Source organism: Pleuronectes platessa, chromosome 23 (genome assembly GCF_947347685.1).
Source record: "Pleuronectes platessa chromosome 23, fPlePla1.1, whole genome shotgun sequence".
In the NCBI taxonomy this organism is placed as follows: domain Eukaryota; kingdom Metazoa; phylum Chordata; class Actinopteri; order Pleuronectiformes; family Pleuronectidae; genus Pleuronectes; species Pleuronectes platessa.
The window spans coordinates 13305746-13322919 of record NC_070648.1 but is presented as its reverse complement, the minus strand read 5'-3'; the positions used below and the strand labels follow the sequence as shown (position 1 = coordinate 13322919).

Here is a 17174-nt window from a genome sequence, read left to right as displayed (position 1 = left end):
GAAACATGCAGCCTGGAGACCAGAGGTGCTGGGGCTGAGTTGGTGCCCGGACCTAGAAGGACTGGATCTGAGACATGTGGTGCAAATTGTGTCTCCATGAACACATCCATGTTGTAAAGTGAACACTGGATACCTGAAGGCAGGCTTCAATATCCAGTGGGGTTACAGCCTGAGCATATGCAATTGGGTAATGAGTTAATTCAATTTAATTCGGTGATCACCAAATCATAAAATAGATTATCTCTAGGTACTTTACATCATAAAGTTGAGACTTTGTAAAATTATAGAGAACCCAACAGTTCCCACAACGAGCAGCACTGACGACTGTGGAGAGAAAAAAACCCTCTTTATTAGAACTAAGAAACCTCGAGAACCAGATTCAATGTGAGCAGAGAGAGAGAGAGAGAGAGAGACCACAAACTATTAACAGACTGGATGTTTTAATGAAAATAATGTATAGATGATAGCAGTATAATAATGTTCTCATCATAATTTGTTTTTCTTTTCTTTTCATCCTTGTTTTCATCTGATCTACATATTGGATGGAATTAGAGGTGATCAAACATTAATAGATAAACATTTCAAACATCCCTGTCACAGAGGTATCATTGGATCCACGGTGTGAGCAAGACAAACAGACATTCATTCACTCACCAGCTGCACAGGGGTGGAGGCAGAGACCAGTCTGGGTCAGATACGATCAGAACTATCTGCATAGTGAGATGCCTCCAGAGGTACACAAGAACAATGTTGTTGTTTGCATCTTTGCCTTTTTGCATAAAGAGTTCAACAGAACACTGTCTATTGTCAGTAGAAGAGGAGGAGCTGCTGTTACATTTCCCTAAAGCTGCACTAGAACTAGTTTAGTTAGGTGTTGGTGAACACTGGCACAGACAGTCCACAGAGCAGCATCAGGATGGAAGGGATCTTCATTGGTGTCTTGTGTCTCTCAGGTCAGTGAATTTTACTGTTTGTATGATGTCTAACAGGAAATCTGAATATAGAGATTAATTTGAGTCCTCATACATAACTAAAACAACTGGTTTCATCCTCAGGGTGCCTCACCTTCTCCACATGCCTCCTCCATCAGTACCACTTTGTGTCTGATGTAATGAATTGGACTGAAGCTCAGAGCTACTGCAGAGAGAAGTACACAGACCTGGCCACTATTGAAAACACTGAAGAAATGAAGAAACTTAAAGACACAGTTTCTGCTGCTGGTAACAGCTCTGAGGTTTGGATTGGCCTGTACAGTCATATTGACTGGAAGTGGTCAGATGGGTTCAACCAGAGTGGAGCTGAATATAGGAGCTGGCATAGTGGGTACCCAATCAATTTTGCAGCCAATCATCTCTGTGTGGTCAAGGCATTTAATGGAAGATGGTTTGATTATTACTGCCATGAACAGTGTCCATTTGTCTGCTACAACGGTAATGATGTGCTTCATATTGATCTTAACTATACAACATAATGTATGAGATATGATTTTGAAAAACATTGTGTGATCTCAACAATCCCTCTTTTCTTCTCAAACTTAACTGCAGGAACATTAGAGGATTCTCACTTTGTGGTAGTGAATCAAGCAAAGAATTGGTCTGAGGCTCAGAGGCACTGCAGAGAACACTACACAGATCTGGCCACTGTGAGGAACGACACTGACACCAACAAGATACAGAACTTGAGGACCGATGGCATTTGGGGATGGATCGGTTTGTACAGAGATCCTCAGATTTACTGGTCCGACGGGAGTAACTACTCATTCAGCTCCTGGTATCAGGGTTTCAACCCACTTGGCTCGATGAAAGTCATATGTGGTGTTGCAGATTTAGACCAGGGAGGAAAATGGAGGTTATTTTCCTGTGAAGAAAGAAAACCATTTGTCTGCTACAGCGTCCCAAGTGAGAATCTTTTTTGTATTTTTGAGTTGCTTATCTTTTTTCTGTGAGTTTTCTGACAGGCCTGATCAAACTGTCTTGTAGGCACATGCAGCCCAGAGACCAGAGGTTCCTCAGTCTGTGTTTTAAACCAAAGATCTGAGTAGTTCTTTCTCCACAGGAATAACTGTAGGTTTCAGAAAACTATACACAACATTAAACGTGTGTTTTGTTTCTCTTCTCGTTCTTTGTCTGAGCAGCAGTGAAGACATTGGTGAAGATGAGGGTGAAGCTAGAGGACTCCTCTGTGAACCTGACTGACTCTGCTGTGAAACAACAGATTCTGAAACAGGCAAGTCTTCAAAATCTATCCTGAAACATTAACTTATTCATAGACCCTGGACAGATGTATTACAGAGTTTGACATTATCAAATAACCATGAAGGAGACGAGTGAAAGTAAAAAACACTCCAGTCACAGATGTTATAAAGCACCCACACCAATGGAAAGAAGAGTTATAATCCTGTTGACTCCTTTAATTATTTTGAAGGATTATTCTTCCAGGTATTGCTAATGTAGATCTGCAGTTTTTTATTTGAGACCAGGATATATAAATCCTGATTTTGGCATGATGCTATGTGACGATCACAAAATACAAACTTCCAGCAGACAAATATCTTGGTAGCTGAGCAGTTACAGCTCCTGCCACGAAAGATCAGTGTCCATGTAAATATCATCTTTCCAATAAAGACCAAAAATGACTCAAAAGAAAATGTTACTTTGGGACCTGATGCTGTTTATGTGTCCAGAGCTGCAGGATTCAGACATACAACAATTCTAATTCTAAATATTCTCCTTTTAATTATTATTGTTATTGCATATTATTAACAATAATAATTTTTAGTGCTTTCATTAATAACATCTTTCCATTAAGAAATGATCTCTCTTGTTTGTCTCTCTCTTTTCTCTCTCTCCCTCTCCTCTTATCTCTCTCTCTTATCTTCCCTCTTTTACACCCCCCTCTCCTTCTTGCCCACATTGACTCTGGTTCTAGAGGTTTCTTCCAGTTAATGAGGGAGTTTTTCTCTCCACAGTCTCCAAAGTGCTGCTCATTGTAGGAACTGTTGGGTTTCTCTATACATTTTAAAGTCTTGAACTTCTATGAAAAGTTCCTTGAGATGATGTTTATTATGAAATGTACACTCTATAAAAATAATTGATACATAACTCTTTGTCTAATTGAGCAAAGCAATCTGTTAAAAGTATTTCAAATAGTCTCCATTTCTGTTTTTCAGCTCCAGGACAGATTGAAGGAGAACGGACTGAGTGGCGTCACCTTGAAGTGGAAAGAACAGGCTGATGGGAAAGTTTTCCAGAAGGAGGAAAAAGGTTCTGACAAGAAAAAAAAGACTGAGCTTTAAAAATTTGACTTGAACTAATGGTTCATGTCTGCATGTATACACACCTCTATCACTGTAGGCAGTTAAACCATACCAATGAATGATGTTGTAGAAAAACAGATTTCTGGCTGCAACTGTACACTTTCACCAGACAGCACCATATATCCAGCATAAAGAAATGGTATCATGTATGCCCTCTTACTGTAATGATTGTTTTTTAAAACTATTTTAAGTGTGTGGAAATGTAATCATAAAAACAAATGCAGATAGACATCCCCCGAATATAATGGAGTCTGGAGACAGGACCTTCTAAATCGAGTAAGGCCTGAAACAGAGGCCTCCAAATCTCCAAGATTTATAATGGTGTCAAAGTTGGACCAACAATCACAACTTGAATACACCTTTAGAATCGACCCCTGTCTTAACTGTAGGGGGAGACAAAGTCAACTTGGGAATGTATGACACCATTAGGTTCGGGATGAATCAAAAGTTTTGAACCAAACAGGAGAAGAAGACATTCACCTCCTGATTGGTTGAACAGGCAGCAGCAGAGACGAGGATGAGCATATAAGCAGAGGGTTTGAAGATTCAGTGAGTGAGTATTCTCAGCTAAGGCTACATCATTTGAGTCTTTTTTAACTTCTTCTCAGTAGTTGGACTTTTTTATTTCACGTTTGTGCACGACAGCACTTTTGAGAAAGGCTGAAGTTACTGAATTGTTATGTATGTTGTTTTACCTTGTGTCCTTGAGATGCACTTTTTGTTTTTTAATTAAAATACAGATAATGGAGTTTAAAAAGGAAGATTTTTTTTTTGATAACTTTATTAAACATGGCTTTTACATCGGGCTATAGAGTGTAAACATTGTGCTGCTGTGACTACAAGCAGCTACAGAGCTCACAGAGTACAGTGTATGATAGGGTTGTCAGTGCTACACTCAAGCTGTGACTCTTAGTGAAGGGATCATAAACCTACAAGTCTGTGTTATTGTCTTATGATCGTACGAGACTTTTTCTGCATGTGTGTGTGTTTCCTGGAGGAGTCCGCCTTCCTCTTCCTTGAGTGAAAGAGAGAGAATACATCCTGACATTAGAAAAAACAGTTATTGTGTCAATAGTGAGTCTTATAACATTAATGCATTCATGAATATTTGGATAATGTTAGTTCTGTCTATTGTTTATTTACAGTGAGAGAAACTAGAAATGTCTCCTGATGTACTTGTATGTTATCACTTCATTAATCTGCTCTGTGATGGTTCTTCAAGACAAACTGACACTTTGGAACTTTTTGACTCCGTCTTTTTTCCGACTCCTTCACTAATTCTCCTTGTGAATGAGATTTCAGCTCTTAGCTCTCAGCTCGCTCACCACACAATTTGTGTGTGTGAAAGTTTGTCTTCACAACTGATTCTGCTGCATGTTTCCTAATGTAATGATATTGGGAGTGATATTATCAAAAAATAATCTGGGATTTCAGTTTCAACCCAACGTAAAAAAAAACTCAGCAAACATGGTATTTTCATTTTTTCGTTGGAAAAATAACTGTCTTTCGGTTTTTGTGGTCAGAATAACTGCAAATATTAATTGAAGAAAATTATAAATCATTAAAATTATAGAAAATAAATTGTCAAGATAAAGTAGACATACAAAAAAAATGTAAATAATGAATGCATCAATAAATCTATGTAAATGCAACATAAATGAATGACTTATCCTCTTTTTGACATAAAATACCTTGAGCAGCACACATAAGTAGCTTTATAAAATATATATATTGAAATACCAGCAGGGGCCGCTAAGTGTTACCAAATTCATCATATCTCCAAACAGGACCAGCTGGTGAACTGTGACATTAGGTCTACAGTGGACGAATCAATTTATCACAGCAGTATTGATCATCATATTTGCAACGGGCAGGCGTGGTATAGCATTGTGTTAAACTATATACAGAAGACAGGGCAGAGAATGAGCTGCACTTTACCTTTAATACTTTAAGTAGATTTACTTAGTTTTACTGTCGCCATAGTGCTTGTTCATTTTAGGAAATCTATGGGTTTCTCTGTTATATTCAAGGTCTAGACCTTAACACGTAAAGTGCCTTGAGATAATTTATGTTGTGATTTGGCGCTATACAATTCAAATAGAATAGGATTGAATGAAGTACTGGACTGTATTATACTAAAGAGACGTTTGTATTCTGCTCCCACATGTGTTGAAGAAACGATAAAACAGCTTCCAATAGTGTAGTGTGCTACAACACAGCAGCCGCCACAACAGCAGTAATAAAGTGGAATGAACTCAGCTCCAACAGTTTCAACACAAACTGAATTTCTGAAAGAGATTAAAAACAAAGATAACATGTTCATTTCTACTGCTAGTGTGGTTGTTTTCATTACCATTAGTTGGCTCTGTATGCCAGATTATTACAATGGATTGTGAATTATAATAATAATGAACTAGACCAATGCAAACTAAAGAGTGTTATAATACAGAACTACTTAAAGGACTTAAGTGGAAATGGTGGGGTCGTTACCCTTGGACCCTGGGGCCTCCACACCCCCCATATCACTCATCTCTTTCCTTGTATACTTATTTACGTTTTCATTTCCAACATGTAGAACTAAGGGCTGTCTCATAACCTACAAACTGCCTGATTCTGGAGGTGAAATAATAAATCCTGTATTTAGGTGAAGACTTCTGGTTTGTGTTTCTAGTTTGACCAATCACATTCACTCCCGGCTTTGTATGTCGGAGGTCACTAAAGTTAATGTTGAGTCGGTGTGTGCTTTTGCAAAAACGATGTCGGACACTATAGTTTTCTGTGGACCTCTTCCTAAAGAAACGTGTAAAGCATAGTAAATTAGCTCCCTGGTGTAATTTCAACACACATGAATTAAAATAAGACAACATGTTTAGCCGCATGTTGTCTTTTAACCGCTGGCTGTCGAGGTGTTGTCCTCTTCATGCTGTGGGCTTTGTAGACAGTTGGTAAACTTTTTGGAGGAAACCTGGTCTTGTTAGAACAGACGACGTTCATCCCACTTGGGATGGAGCAGGTCTCTTATCTATGAATATTACTCAGTTTATAAACCCCAAATGAAAACCCAGAGTTGAGACCAGGACGCAGAGCTGCAGTAATACACACTTCTCTGCGCTCTCCCTCTGGATTAGACACACAACCACAACCCCATCGAGACTGTGTCTGGCCGAGGAGGTGGAGTTGCTGCTATTTTTAACTCCAGTCTATCAATTAATCCTAAAACTAAACTAAGCTACAACTTATTTGAAAGTCTTGTTCTTTGTCTTCCACACCCATCCAAGAAATACCAACAGCCAATCATGTTTGCTGTAGTTTACCGTGCTCCTGGGGATTGTCCTGAATTTTTTACGGAATTCCCTAAGTTTTGAATAAACCTAGTCCTAAAGACCTATAAAGTCATTAATGTTGGTGATTTTGATATTCATGTTGACAATAATAATGATAGCCTTGGATTATCATTTATTTCAGTACAAGACTTATTTCTGTCAGTGTTACCACACACTTGACCTTGTACTATCATACGGTGTCAAAGTTGAACATCTAATAGCACTTCCACAAAATCCGATTCTATCAGACCATAATTTACTAACCTTCGATCTCTCATTATCACAATACATTCCACTAATAACAGACTCCATTTCTAGATCTCTACCTCTGTAAAGTCAATACGATTTACATTAGACTCCATAGTGCCTCTAAAAAAGAAACGTGTAAAGCATAGTAAATTAGCTCCCTGGTGTAATTTCAACACACATGAATTAAAATAAGCGTCAAGAAATCTAGAAATAAATTGGTGTTCCAACAACCGTGTGGAAAATCAACTATCTTGGAAAAATAATGTTTAAGCATATAAGAAGGCCGTCCACAAAGCAAGAGCTGCACACTACTCCACACTAATAGAAAAAATAAAAACAACCCTGAATAGCAAAATCATTCTGACCTTCTTTAATGATAAAATTCTAACTTCTAGAAAAAAAGAATCCTTTTTTTTGTCTACCCATTCTCTCTCTACCATAGTCACTTGGGCCCCTGAGTCGAGCAGCATTTCAAGATGGACTCCATTGATAGCACATGAGACCATACATTGCTTTCCTATGAGATGTGCTAGATGCTTTCCTGGTGGTGGTTGGGATGTGTTGTCTACTCCCGCACGGCCGGCTGTTTTAGAGTGGCTGGCTTGTGCTGGGGGCTCATCATCTGTCATGGTCACTAGCTGCCCCTCTTCAGTGACCTCACCCCGTTTCCCGATATCTTTCTCTGCAGACAGCCGATGGCCCGATGTCAATCTTGACCAAAAAAACAGTGAGGGCCACTCACCTTGTTCTGCTGTATACAGTTGCTGCACCTGCCCATGGTCTCAGATGATGGGAGGTGAGGAAGGGTTGCAGGTGGGCAGGGGTCCGCAGGTGCCACACTGTCAGAAGGTTTTGCCATATGGGTGAGATTTTTGGTCAGTAAGGACACTTGTGCAGTCAGTTCTCTAATAGCAGCACAGTTAGCATGTAACTTAGTGTCGACGGTAGCTTGCTTGAGTCACTACTGTCAAGCTGAGCTGTACTTACAGTCACTGGCCTCTCTTTGTCTTGCTGCTAAGCTTAACTTAATTCTTGGAAAAGCTCAGTACTGTTTTTGTCCCTGATGTGGGTGCGGAGATACCGCTTTATCTCAACAGTTAAATCACTTTTGTTCGTTGATAACATATCTCTAAATGTAACAGGTTTTATGATCTTAATAACAGTGAGAATTACCTCTGACTTTGTAAAACCTTCAATCAATCAAATTTATTTGTATAGCCCATAATCACAAATCACAATTTGTCTGACAGGGCGGTGTGCCATCATCTGCCCTTAACCCTCAACAAGAGTAAGGAAAATCTACAAAAAAAATATTTTAACATGGATAAAAAGCACGTAGAAAACTTAAACAGATACACATGTGTGACGGACCCCTCTCCCAGGACGGACAGAAGTGCAATATATGCGACGTTTAACGGAAAACATCAGAAAGATAAGGGTATTTGCATTATTGATTAGAATAAACACACACTGTTGCATAATGGAAGGTAAATTAAATGATGGATTTTTGCCAGTAATGGTAAAGTACCTGAGTAGAAATATTGTATATGTGTCTTGTTGTAATCATAGTCCATGGTCAACAGCCACAGGAGAGGCGCTTGATAGATGAAAGCTCTGGCTCCTATGGTACTATAAGCTCTTTAAGGTATAATGGTGCCATATAATTAAGGGTCTTGAGAATGTTGAATTCTATTCTAGATTTAACCTAAATATTTTGCATAAGACATCAGCTGCTGCCTGAGTTCTCCTTTCACCAGCTTCCAGAAAACTTCCATATCAACTATATATAATCAGCTATACATTGAAGAATCAATTGCTGCGGTTCAACTTTCACACCCTTTTTCTCACAAGCTACTTGCTCCAAACATAACAGATGTTGATGGACACATGTAACACACATATATGAGCAGGGCCTTAGATGAGACCTGAAACCTCTTCCAATTGTGACTCCTGTTTAGTCTTAAATGTCAGAACAGTTGAACTTCAATGATAAAGAACCGGCAGTGTGAGTCAAAGTGCCATAACAGGCTGGTTTATTCAAAAGTTAATTAAAAGTTGCTACAGTGGTGTGGCCCACCAGTCTGGCCAAAAGTGCAGTATTTGTGTCCTTGAGTGTGTGATCAATAGTATGTTCCCTTCTACCCGTGTAAGCTTTGTGTGTGTATCTGCTTATCTGTCATCAACTGACATCGGGCAAGTCAGTCGTCTCCTATGGACAAGTCCACGGCTGGTCACACTGTATCCAAAGGCCAATGGGACTGTTAAGTTCTCTGGTAAAATAAACTAAATCACTGGTTTTGCCAAACCTAATGTCAATAATCTGCATTGTAAACAATACACAAGGTGACACCAAATCCCTCTGCTCTGTCATTAAATTTACCCTCTGTATGAAATGTGTTATGGCAGTATTCAAACAGAATGGAGGAGACTAACGTTTCTTATAGCAGACAACCATGCAACACTGGCACACAGCCTGAAAGAAAGAATATTTTCTCTTCATCAGCTCACAAATAAAAGACTCTCTGGGGTCACACAGCCAATGGCTGATTGTGTGAAAGGGCTTCACGTATACATGACACAATGCTGAGAGAAACAATGGGACATTATTATTATCATGTTGTGGATTGTATTAATTTAGGGCAGGCAGTGGATGAAATACCTGAGGAATTAATTTGCATACATATGACCTGACATATAGGATCTTATTTTAATTTTTGTCCCGAGGGCCACATACAGAAAAAGCTATGAAGGTCTGGGCCACTCACGCCGCCACGCCCCCCTGCCCTGGAGCGGACTGTTGACAGTGCGACTCAGACGCGAGGCTCAGGGCGGGGGGGCGTGGCGGAGTTCTGAGGGACACCTGGCAAGTCAGGAGAAGTGCATTACAGTGGGCCATAGTCCATTATATTACCTTACATTACATTTCATTTAGCTGCAGTTTTTATCCAAAGCGACTTACAATAAGTGCATCAACCCTGAGGGTACAAATCAAGAACAACCAGAATCAAGAAAGCACAATTTCTTCAAAAATAAAGCAAAACAAAGTGCTATAAGTAAGAGCCATTAAAGTGCTACTAAATTTTTTTTTAATTTTAATATATTATATTTTTAGACTTTGATGCGGGCCAATTAAAAATGGATGGTGGGCCGCAGTTGGCCCGCTGGCCGTAGCTTGGACACCCCTGGTCTAGATGTATGTGCCTCTGTCCGTTAGCATAGCTACAGGTCTACCAGCTGGACCTCATGGTCAATGCAACTGGCCAGTCTGGTACAGCAGTTGAGAGGAAACAATAGTTTTCACAGTCAGAGGCTGCCTTGCACTGGGAGCTGAGGAGAGACAGAAGGGCACAGAGAAAACATCCAGTTCCCAAGAAAGGTGGGTATGGCCTGTACTTCAGTCAGCCACCAGGGGGAGTCAAGACTCTTGTCTTCACCTTTAACACTCACATAAAGTCATCAGTCAAAACAGTTTTCATTGTGTGGGTGTTTGAAGATCTGTAAACCGGTTACTTTGGCTTGACTTTGAAACCAACACATTGATAACTGAAACTCTGAATTATAAACTGAGGGACTAGAGTTTAAAAGGAGGTGGAAGTTATCAGGTGCAAAGAAAAATGCTTTAAAGTTGCATTATGGGAAATGTAGTTCACAGACAGTCCTCTCTTGGCCTCTGCTTCCATTTACTTTATTTAAATAATTGTCTCTGACAGCAACAGTCAAACCCATGAAACTATAAGTTTTTAATGAATCGGAAGTTAAACAATCTCACACAAATAATCTGTTTATAGAGATTAGGAAACAATGAGCTCTCACTCGAGCGCTCAACTTTCTCTCTGAGGTTTCTACGTTCTTTTTACCCTGTTTAAAGGGGTTTTAGTAGTTTTTCCTTCCTCTTGTTGATACTTAAGGGCAGAGGATGTCACACCTTGTTTAAAGCCCTATGAGACAAATTGTGATTTCTGAATATGGGCTATACAAATAACATTTGATTGATTGAACTTTAGGAGGTACAACACTCAGTTGCTCGAATATTCTTGGGATAGTTATACTGATCATTCCTAATGCATAGAATCTTGTTTTTAAATGCAACATATCAACAGAAAGACTTTCTACATGTTTTTGGGAGTATTAGTGTGTACACATGATCTAGATATGTTGGTTGCTTCTTCCACACGTCTTTATGAATGCACTCTCCTGAAAGCACAGTTTATATGTAGGACAGTTAACCCCTCCCTCTCTTACCTTTCCTGAAGCCTCGTGGGGAAGGAGCGTCTCTTACAGATCTTACAGTAGCACGTTGGAGGCCCAGTGCAGGCTGCAGGCTCGAGCCCTTTCTCCATCAGAGAGCTTCCAGACCCTGATGACCAGGGTTTCTACACACAAGCTTTTGTTTGCGTGTTTGAGTATGAACCTCAAATACACAAGGAGACAATCAGTCAGAAGTGTTGTGTTTGTATTATATGATGTTTGTTCCTCTAGTATATTATTATTTCTTTATTTTATTTTATTTCTATACACTCAAAATAATTATTCAAGCCCTTCTTAGAGATGACACATTAAAATATCGTTTGCTTTTTTAATATTTATCCATTTAAATAGTGTACATAAATATTTTACAGATGTTGCACAAAATATTTTCATTGTTTCATTCACATTCATGAACGCAAAATAAATGAGTTTAAATTGGGAACTGCCCCTAGTGGTTGATTTCTTCATCACATTGAAATGGGCTTCCATAGATTTTGACCCGACAACTGATGAACTTCCTTCTATGAAACTGCAGTTCATGTAAGAGTTCTACATTATATTTTTGATAGCAATTTTCTATCGTGTTGTTCAGCATTGTACTTAAAACGTGTTTTGTATTTGGGCTGTTTAGGTCTCTGCCACTGAGGGTGCAGAGATGGACATTGCACTCACAATCATGGGGACCTACACTGTCCGAAGAGACGGAGATGGGGAGCCAGAGGACTTGGGAATCGTGATTGAAGGCATCAGAGTCATGGACAACTTAGGAAGGGTGATAATGGGGGTCATCATGCTGTTTGGGATCATTAATGCCCTTGATCAAAGTTTTTCCAGACAACCTCAAGTACACTTTCGAGTTTATTCAGAAATGAATTTGAATTGGCACAAGCTCAAAGCAAAGATACAGCAGCTGAAAATAAAGTTGTTTGCATGAGCAGGAAACACAGCCGACAAAGTTCTGTGACCTCAGTGATATTTTTCCTGGGTCTCACATTTTGAAAGACTGGATTTCCATGAGCTGCGAGAAGTATGTTCACATATGGAAATTTTGTCCACACAACTTCCCCTTTTCATCTATGTGACTTTGACTCTGCTCTACACCACTTGTGTACTGCTGCCTTGTCACCTTCATGACTCATCTTAGGCCAAAGGGACATAAACACGATTTTACTGTAGTTTTATATGGTTATGAATGACCTCTTAATGCTGCCAGTCACTCTGTTACAGATTAGAAGCTACATTAAAATTACTGCCTTAATGAGTTTTATTGAGTTAAAACCGGATTCTGTTGGTCATTTACAGACCAACAAATGTATTGCCTTGTTGTTTTTGGGACTAGTGGATTGCTAGGCATTTATTTTTCACCAGTTACAGAGCTAGGCATGAGAGTGAAACAGGTGAATGACTATTTCTGAAAAATGTTGATCAATATTGCTAGATGCATGGTCCCAAGGGGAGACATTTCTTTGTAAATTGGCTTCTTTATGGGTGTATGGATTTCATGTTGAATATTAGGAGAACACTGTAGTTGTATTGGCCTCTTAATGCTGCAAGTTACTCTGCTACAGAGCTGTTAAGATTACCATTTGTTTCCAGTGGACTTCAAAAGGTTTGCATAAAAAAAAGTGGATTCAAGTAAAAGTTAATATATTATAAGTATTCATGTTGAATTCAGGATTTCTGTTAGGTTTGTTTAATTGATATTTGTTGTACGTAAAACAAATAAAAAGTTTTCAGTGTCCGTTGGTTTTTATTATATCAGTGTCTGAGCATTTAAAAAAAAAAAAAACTCAAACGAGTTTTTTCTGATGCGTCTAAACAGGGGATCAGATGAAGAGCAATATTACCCTAATTTTGTGCTGGACTAACTAAAATCAAGTTCACATCCTCTGTGTATATATTTTACTGTAGCTGCCTTTAAAAAGGATAGGTTGGTGTTATGCAAATTAACTAAACTAATCAACTAGTTAATGTGATAATGTTATTTTAGCTTTATGTGAGCGAAATTAGTTGGACTAATGAGAAGAAATTATATTGCAGAGATTTTTTTTTATTGAGTTGGAGCTACAATTGAATTGAGTTCATCCAATGAGTTATTGTTTTCAGTGTAGCCGCTTACAGATAGCATCTTTTACAATTAAAAATAAATTCATTGATTTCAGGGTATTTAATGAATTTTTGTTTCACTTTTTCAGAAAGTGTAACTGAACAGAAGGTCTAAAAATGTCAAACAGAGACACAGACAAACGGGGGGAAACAGTCCTGCAGATGCACTCGTGGATTTTACCTCCAACTGCAGATTCCCTTCTTGCTCATGTCTTGGATGTCTTGCAAACATATCACAGCTTTAAAAAATAAGCTTGGTGGGAATTTAAGGTCCTAAATCAAACTACAATGCCTCTAAGTAAACTGCATAACTCCACTAAGGCCCAACAGTCCCCTTAAATTCAACCAAGTTGCACCAGTCATTCTTGATTTCTTTTTCAGTCAAGATACATAAATTGTTTCCTGAGAAATCATCAAAAATGTTATCAAACACTCTCATCTCGCAATCTTAAAGAAAGTGAAAAAATGCCTGGACCCACAACAACATTTTTTAAATCTTTCTATGGTCCAAGAGCTGGTAGAGAGATAACAGAAAGAAGCAGCTATTGAGACCATGAATGTCAGGTATAGTGAAAACTAATATATGGGAATTTAAATATCGATCTTATTGTGGCATCACACAACTCACCCAGTTCAGCTGCATGTTTCCTGAGGTAATGTCCTGTCAGTCGTCTAAATAAACGAATAACTTTTTATTTTCCAGGTTTTTTGGAAGAGTACAATGTGCTTGAACGAGAAAAAATATTTCAAAAATATATTTAATGGTGTGTTTAAAGCTATAGAGCTAAAAGTAAACATGGAATGAATTAAAGGTTCAGTGTGTAAGATTTTGGTGAAAGGGATCGATAGGCAGAAAATGAATATAAAATAATCCCTCTGGTGTTTTAACGAGTGTGTTTCATTTAAATAAAAACAAAATTGACTTCTTTCCCCCTTAAATGAGCCCATTATAGTTAAATACTTCATATTTATATCAGGAAGGGGAGCGAACTGTGAGGGGAACTCAGCTGCAATATGCAACTTCACCACTAGATATCACAAGACTAAATATTTACATGTATATCTTACTGTATCAGGAATTGGACATGGATGTTTGATATATCATTGTCCCCTCTATGTAAATTGTGGCCACTGATTTACGAAATTACTAAATAAGCCTCTGGAGAACCACCCCCCAAACCAACTTGTGCTTATTTTTAAACTCATTAATTTCTACATTCTCTTCTGGACAATCTGTCAGGTCTTGACCATGACCTGACAGACATATTCAGCAAGAAGTGACCAAACTGAAAGACATGTTGGTCTAATGTTTCATTTAATTCTTTGATGCAGAAAAACCTAGGTGGAGGTTTTCAGGTTGTTTGTCTGCCCCATTTTTACGAACACATGTCAAATTCTGTGCGAAGCTTCAGTTAGACTCAAAGCTGTAAATGCTTTATTGTAAAAAAACAACAACCTGTGGATGATCATCTTTAAATGTGGAAATAAACTTGTTTCCCACACTTTGTGCTGTGATGCACCACTCTGCTTCTATTTACATTAGAACGACATGTCAGGCTGTTCCTGCTGCCCTCGCTCATCCCTTCTCTCCACCACGAGTTCAATGCATGATGGTATATATTGTTTGGTTAGTGACAATTGGTTGTAGACAAATTTTCATGATGCATTCGGGGGACAATGAGTTAATTACATAGGGTATATTAAAAAACTATAAACATTTAATGCCACTAACAAATGGCAAATTCTCAAAACTCACCCTATAGTGCACTATACTATACAATGATTAGTGAGGGATTTAGAACACAGCCACAGACTCACAGGTGAACAGATTAGATTTCAGTGGTCAAAGGTCAGGGTGACCTCATCTGAGTCCAGAAAAAAGAATGGATGCAGAAATAAACTACACAGGTTTAAGATGGCAAACAACCACAGGATGAAAGTTTATATCTGAGTTGCTTGTTTTTGTGAATTGTCTGACAGGCCTGATCAAGCTGTCTTGTGGGCAACATGCAGCCTGGAGACCAGAGGTTCCTCACTGTGTTGTGAATAAAAGATCCAAGTACTTCTTCAGAAAGCTAGTACCACTGTAAACGTGTGTTTTCTTTCTCTCCTCGTTCTTGAAGTGAAGCTGCAGGACTCCTCTGGACCTGAAGGACCCTGCTGTGAAAGCAGACATTCTGAAATCAGCAAGTGTCCAGAATCCACCCTGAAACACATTCATAGACACAGGACAGATATAATACAGAGTTTGATGACATCAAATAACCCTGAGGAAGATGAGTGAATACAAAGAACTCCTGCCAGAGAGGATTTACAATGCAAAGCAGTCAAAACACTGGAAAGAGGAGTTATCATGTTGACTCCTTTGAATTATTTTAGGATGTCAAATATTTCTTCCAGGCATTGCTGCTGTAGACCTGCTGTTTTTGGTTGAGATCAGGAAACACACAACATGCTGGGGCTGAGTTGGTGCTCGGGCCTAGAAGGACTTGATCTGAGACATGTGGTGAAGATTGTGTCTCCATGAACACATCCATGTTGTAAAGATGAACACTGGATACCTGAAGGCAGGCTTCAATATCCAGTGGGGTTACAGCCTGAAGATATGAAATTGGGTAATTAGTTAATTCAATTTAATTTGTTTAGATGTGTGTAAACTTGATGTAGTAACACAAAAACTATTTTAGTTAAAAAATGAGGACCGAGAAAATGAATATAATGATTTCTGGTAATCAAAAGCAAAATATTATAATGAGTACTTTGTAATATTAAATAATTAAATAAATAGATTTGAAAAATATATAGCAAAGAAGCACAGCATGAAATAACATGTGAAATGAATACGGGTCATTTTTGACCCATGTTGCGCTTTAGAAGGGTAGTGATACAAAAATGATTTTTATTAAAAAAGTAAAAAAGGACAAATGAAAAATAAGAATTTGTGATGATCAAAAACAAGTTAGTTGAAGAATTCCTGGAATTCTGAATGATGAAATAAATTTATTGCAAAGATATTTACAAAAAAACTCCAATTGTAGTTTTAATTACATCGGCCATTATTTCAACATCGGTCGAAATAATGACCCTTGTTGTGTATCAAAGGGTTAAAGGCAGATTTTTCCTCCAGAGTGATGGTATATGTCCTATAATGTGCCATTTTGTTCCTTTGACCTTTATGTTGTTATCACTCCTTCTCCACCACCTTGCTGAACATCTCCTCACAACCCACCAGATTGCTACTGAGACAGACGCATCATCAGGTAATTTACCCAACTATATTTCCCCCCCTGCTCTCTTCTTCCACCATCATCATCATATCAGTTTGATGGTACCTGCATGCAAAAAAGGCACCACAAGGGGCCTTAAATGAGAATACGGGTCATTTTTGACCCATGTTGTGCTTTAGAAGGGTAGTGATACAAAAATGATTTTTATTAAAAAAGTAAAAAAGGACAAAAGAAAAATAAGACTTTGTGATGATCAAAAACAAGTAAGTTGAAGAATTACGGGAATTCTAAATGATGAAATACATTTATTGCAAAGATTTTACAATTAAAACTCCAATTGGAGTTTTAATTACATCGGTGATTATTTCAACATCGGTTGAAATAATGACCGATGTTGTGTACCCTTTATACACAACATGGGTCACTTTTGACCCATGTTGTGTATCAAAGGGTTAAAGGCAGATTTTTGCTCCTGAGTGATGCACTATGTCCTATAATGTGCCATGTTGTTAATTTGACCTTTATGTTGTCATGACTCCTTCTCCACCTCATTGCTGAACATCTCCTCACAACCCATCAGATTGCTACCCAGCCGCGACAGAAGCATCATCAGGTAATTTACCCAACTATATTTCCGCCCCCTGCTCTCTTCTTCCATCATCATCATCATATCAGTTTGATGGTACATGCATGCAAAAAAGGCTC

The 17174-nt window shown here is 38.5% G+C and overlaps 1 protein-coding gene across 1 annotated transcript; it reads left to right on the top strand.

Moving 5' to 3' along the window:
* The first annotated feature begins 882 nt into the window (after nucleotides 1-882).
* LOC128430324 (lymphocyte antigen 75) lies at nucleotides 883-4557 on the top strand. The gene is made up of 5 exons (XM_053416367.1): nucleotides 883-953; nucleotides 1056-1430; nucleotides 1545-1898; nucleotides 2135-2226; nucleotides 3170-4557. The coding sequence occupies exons 1-5, from the start codon at nucleotides 917-919 to the stop codon at nucleotides 3293-3295; spliced, it is 984 nt and encodes a 327-aa protein (XP_053272342.1). The 5' UTR covers nucleotides 883-916; the 3' UTR covers nucleotides 3296-4557.
* Nucleotides 4558-17174: the final 12617 nt, after the last annotated feature.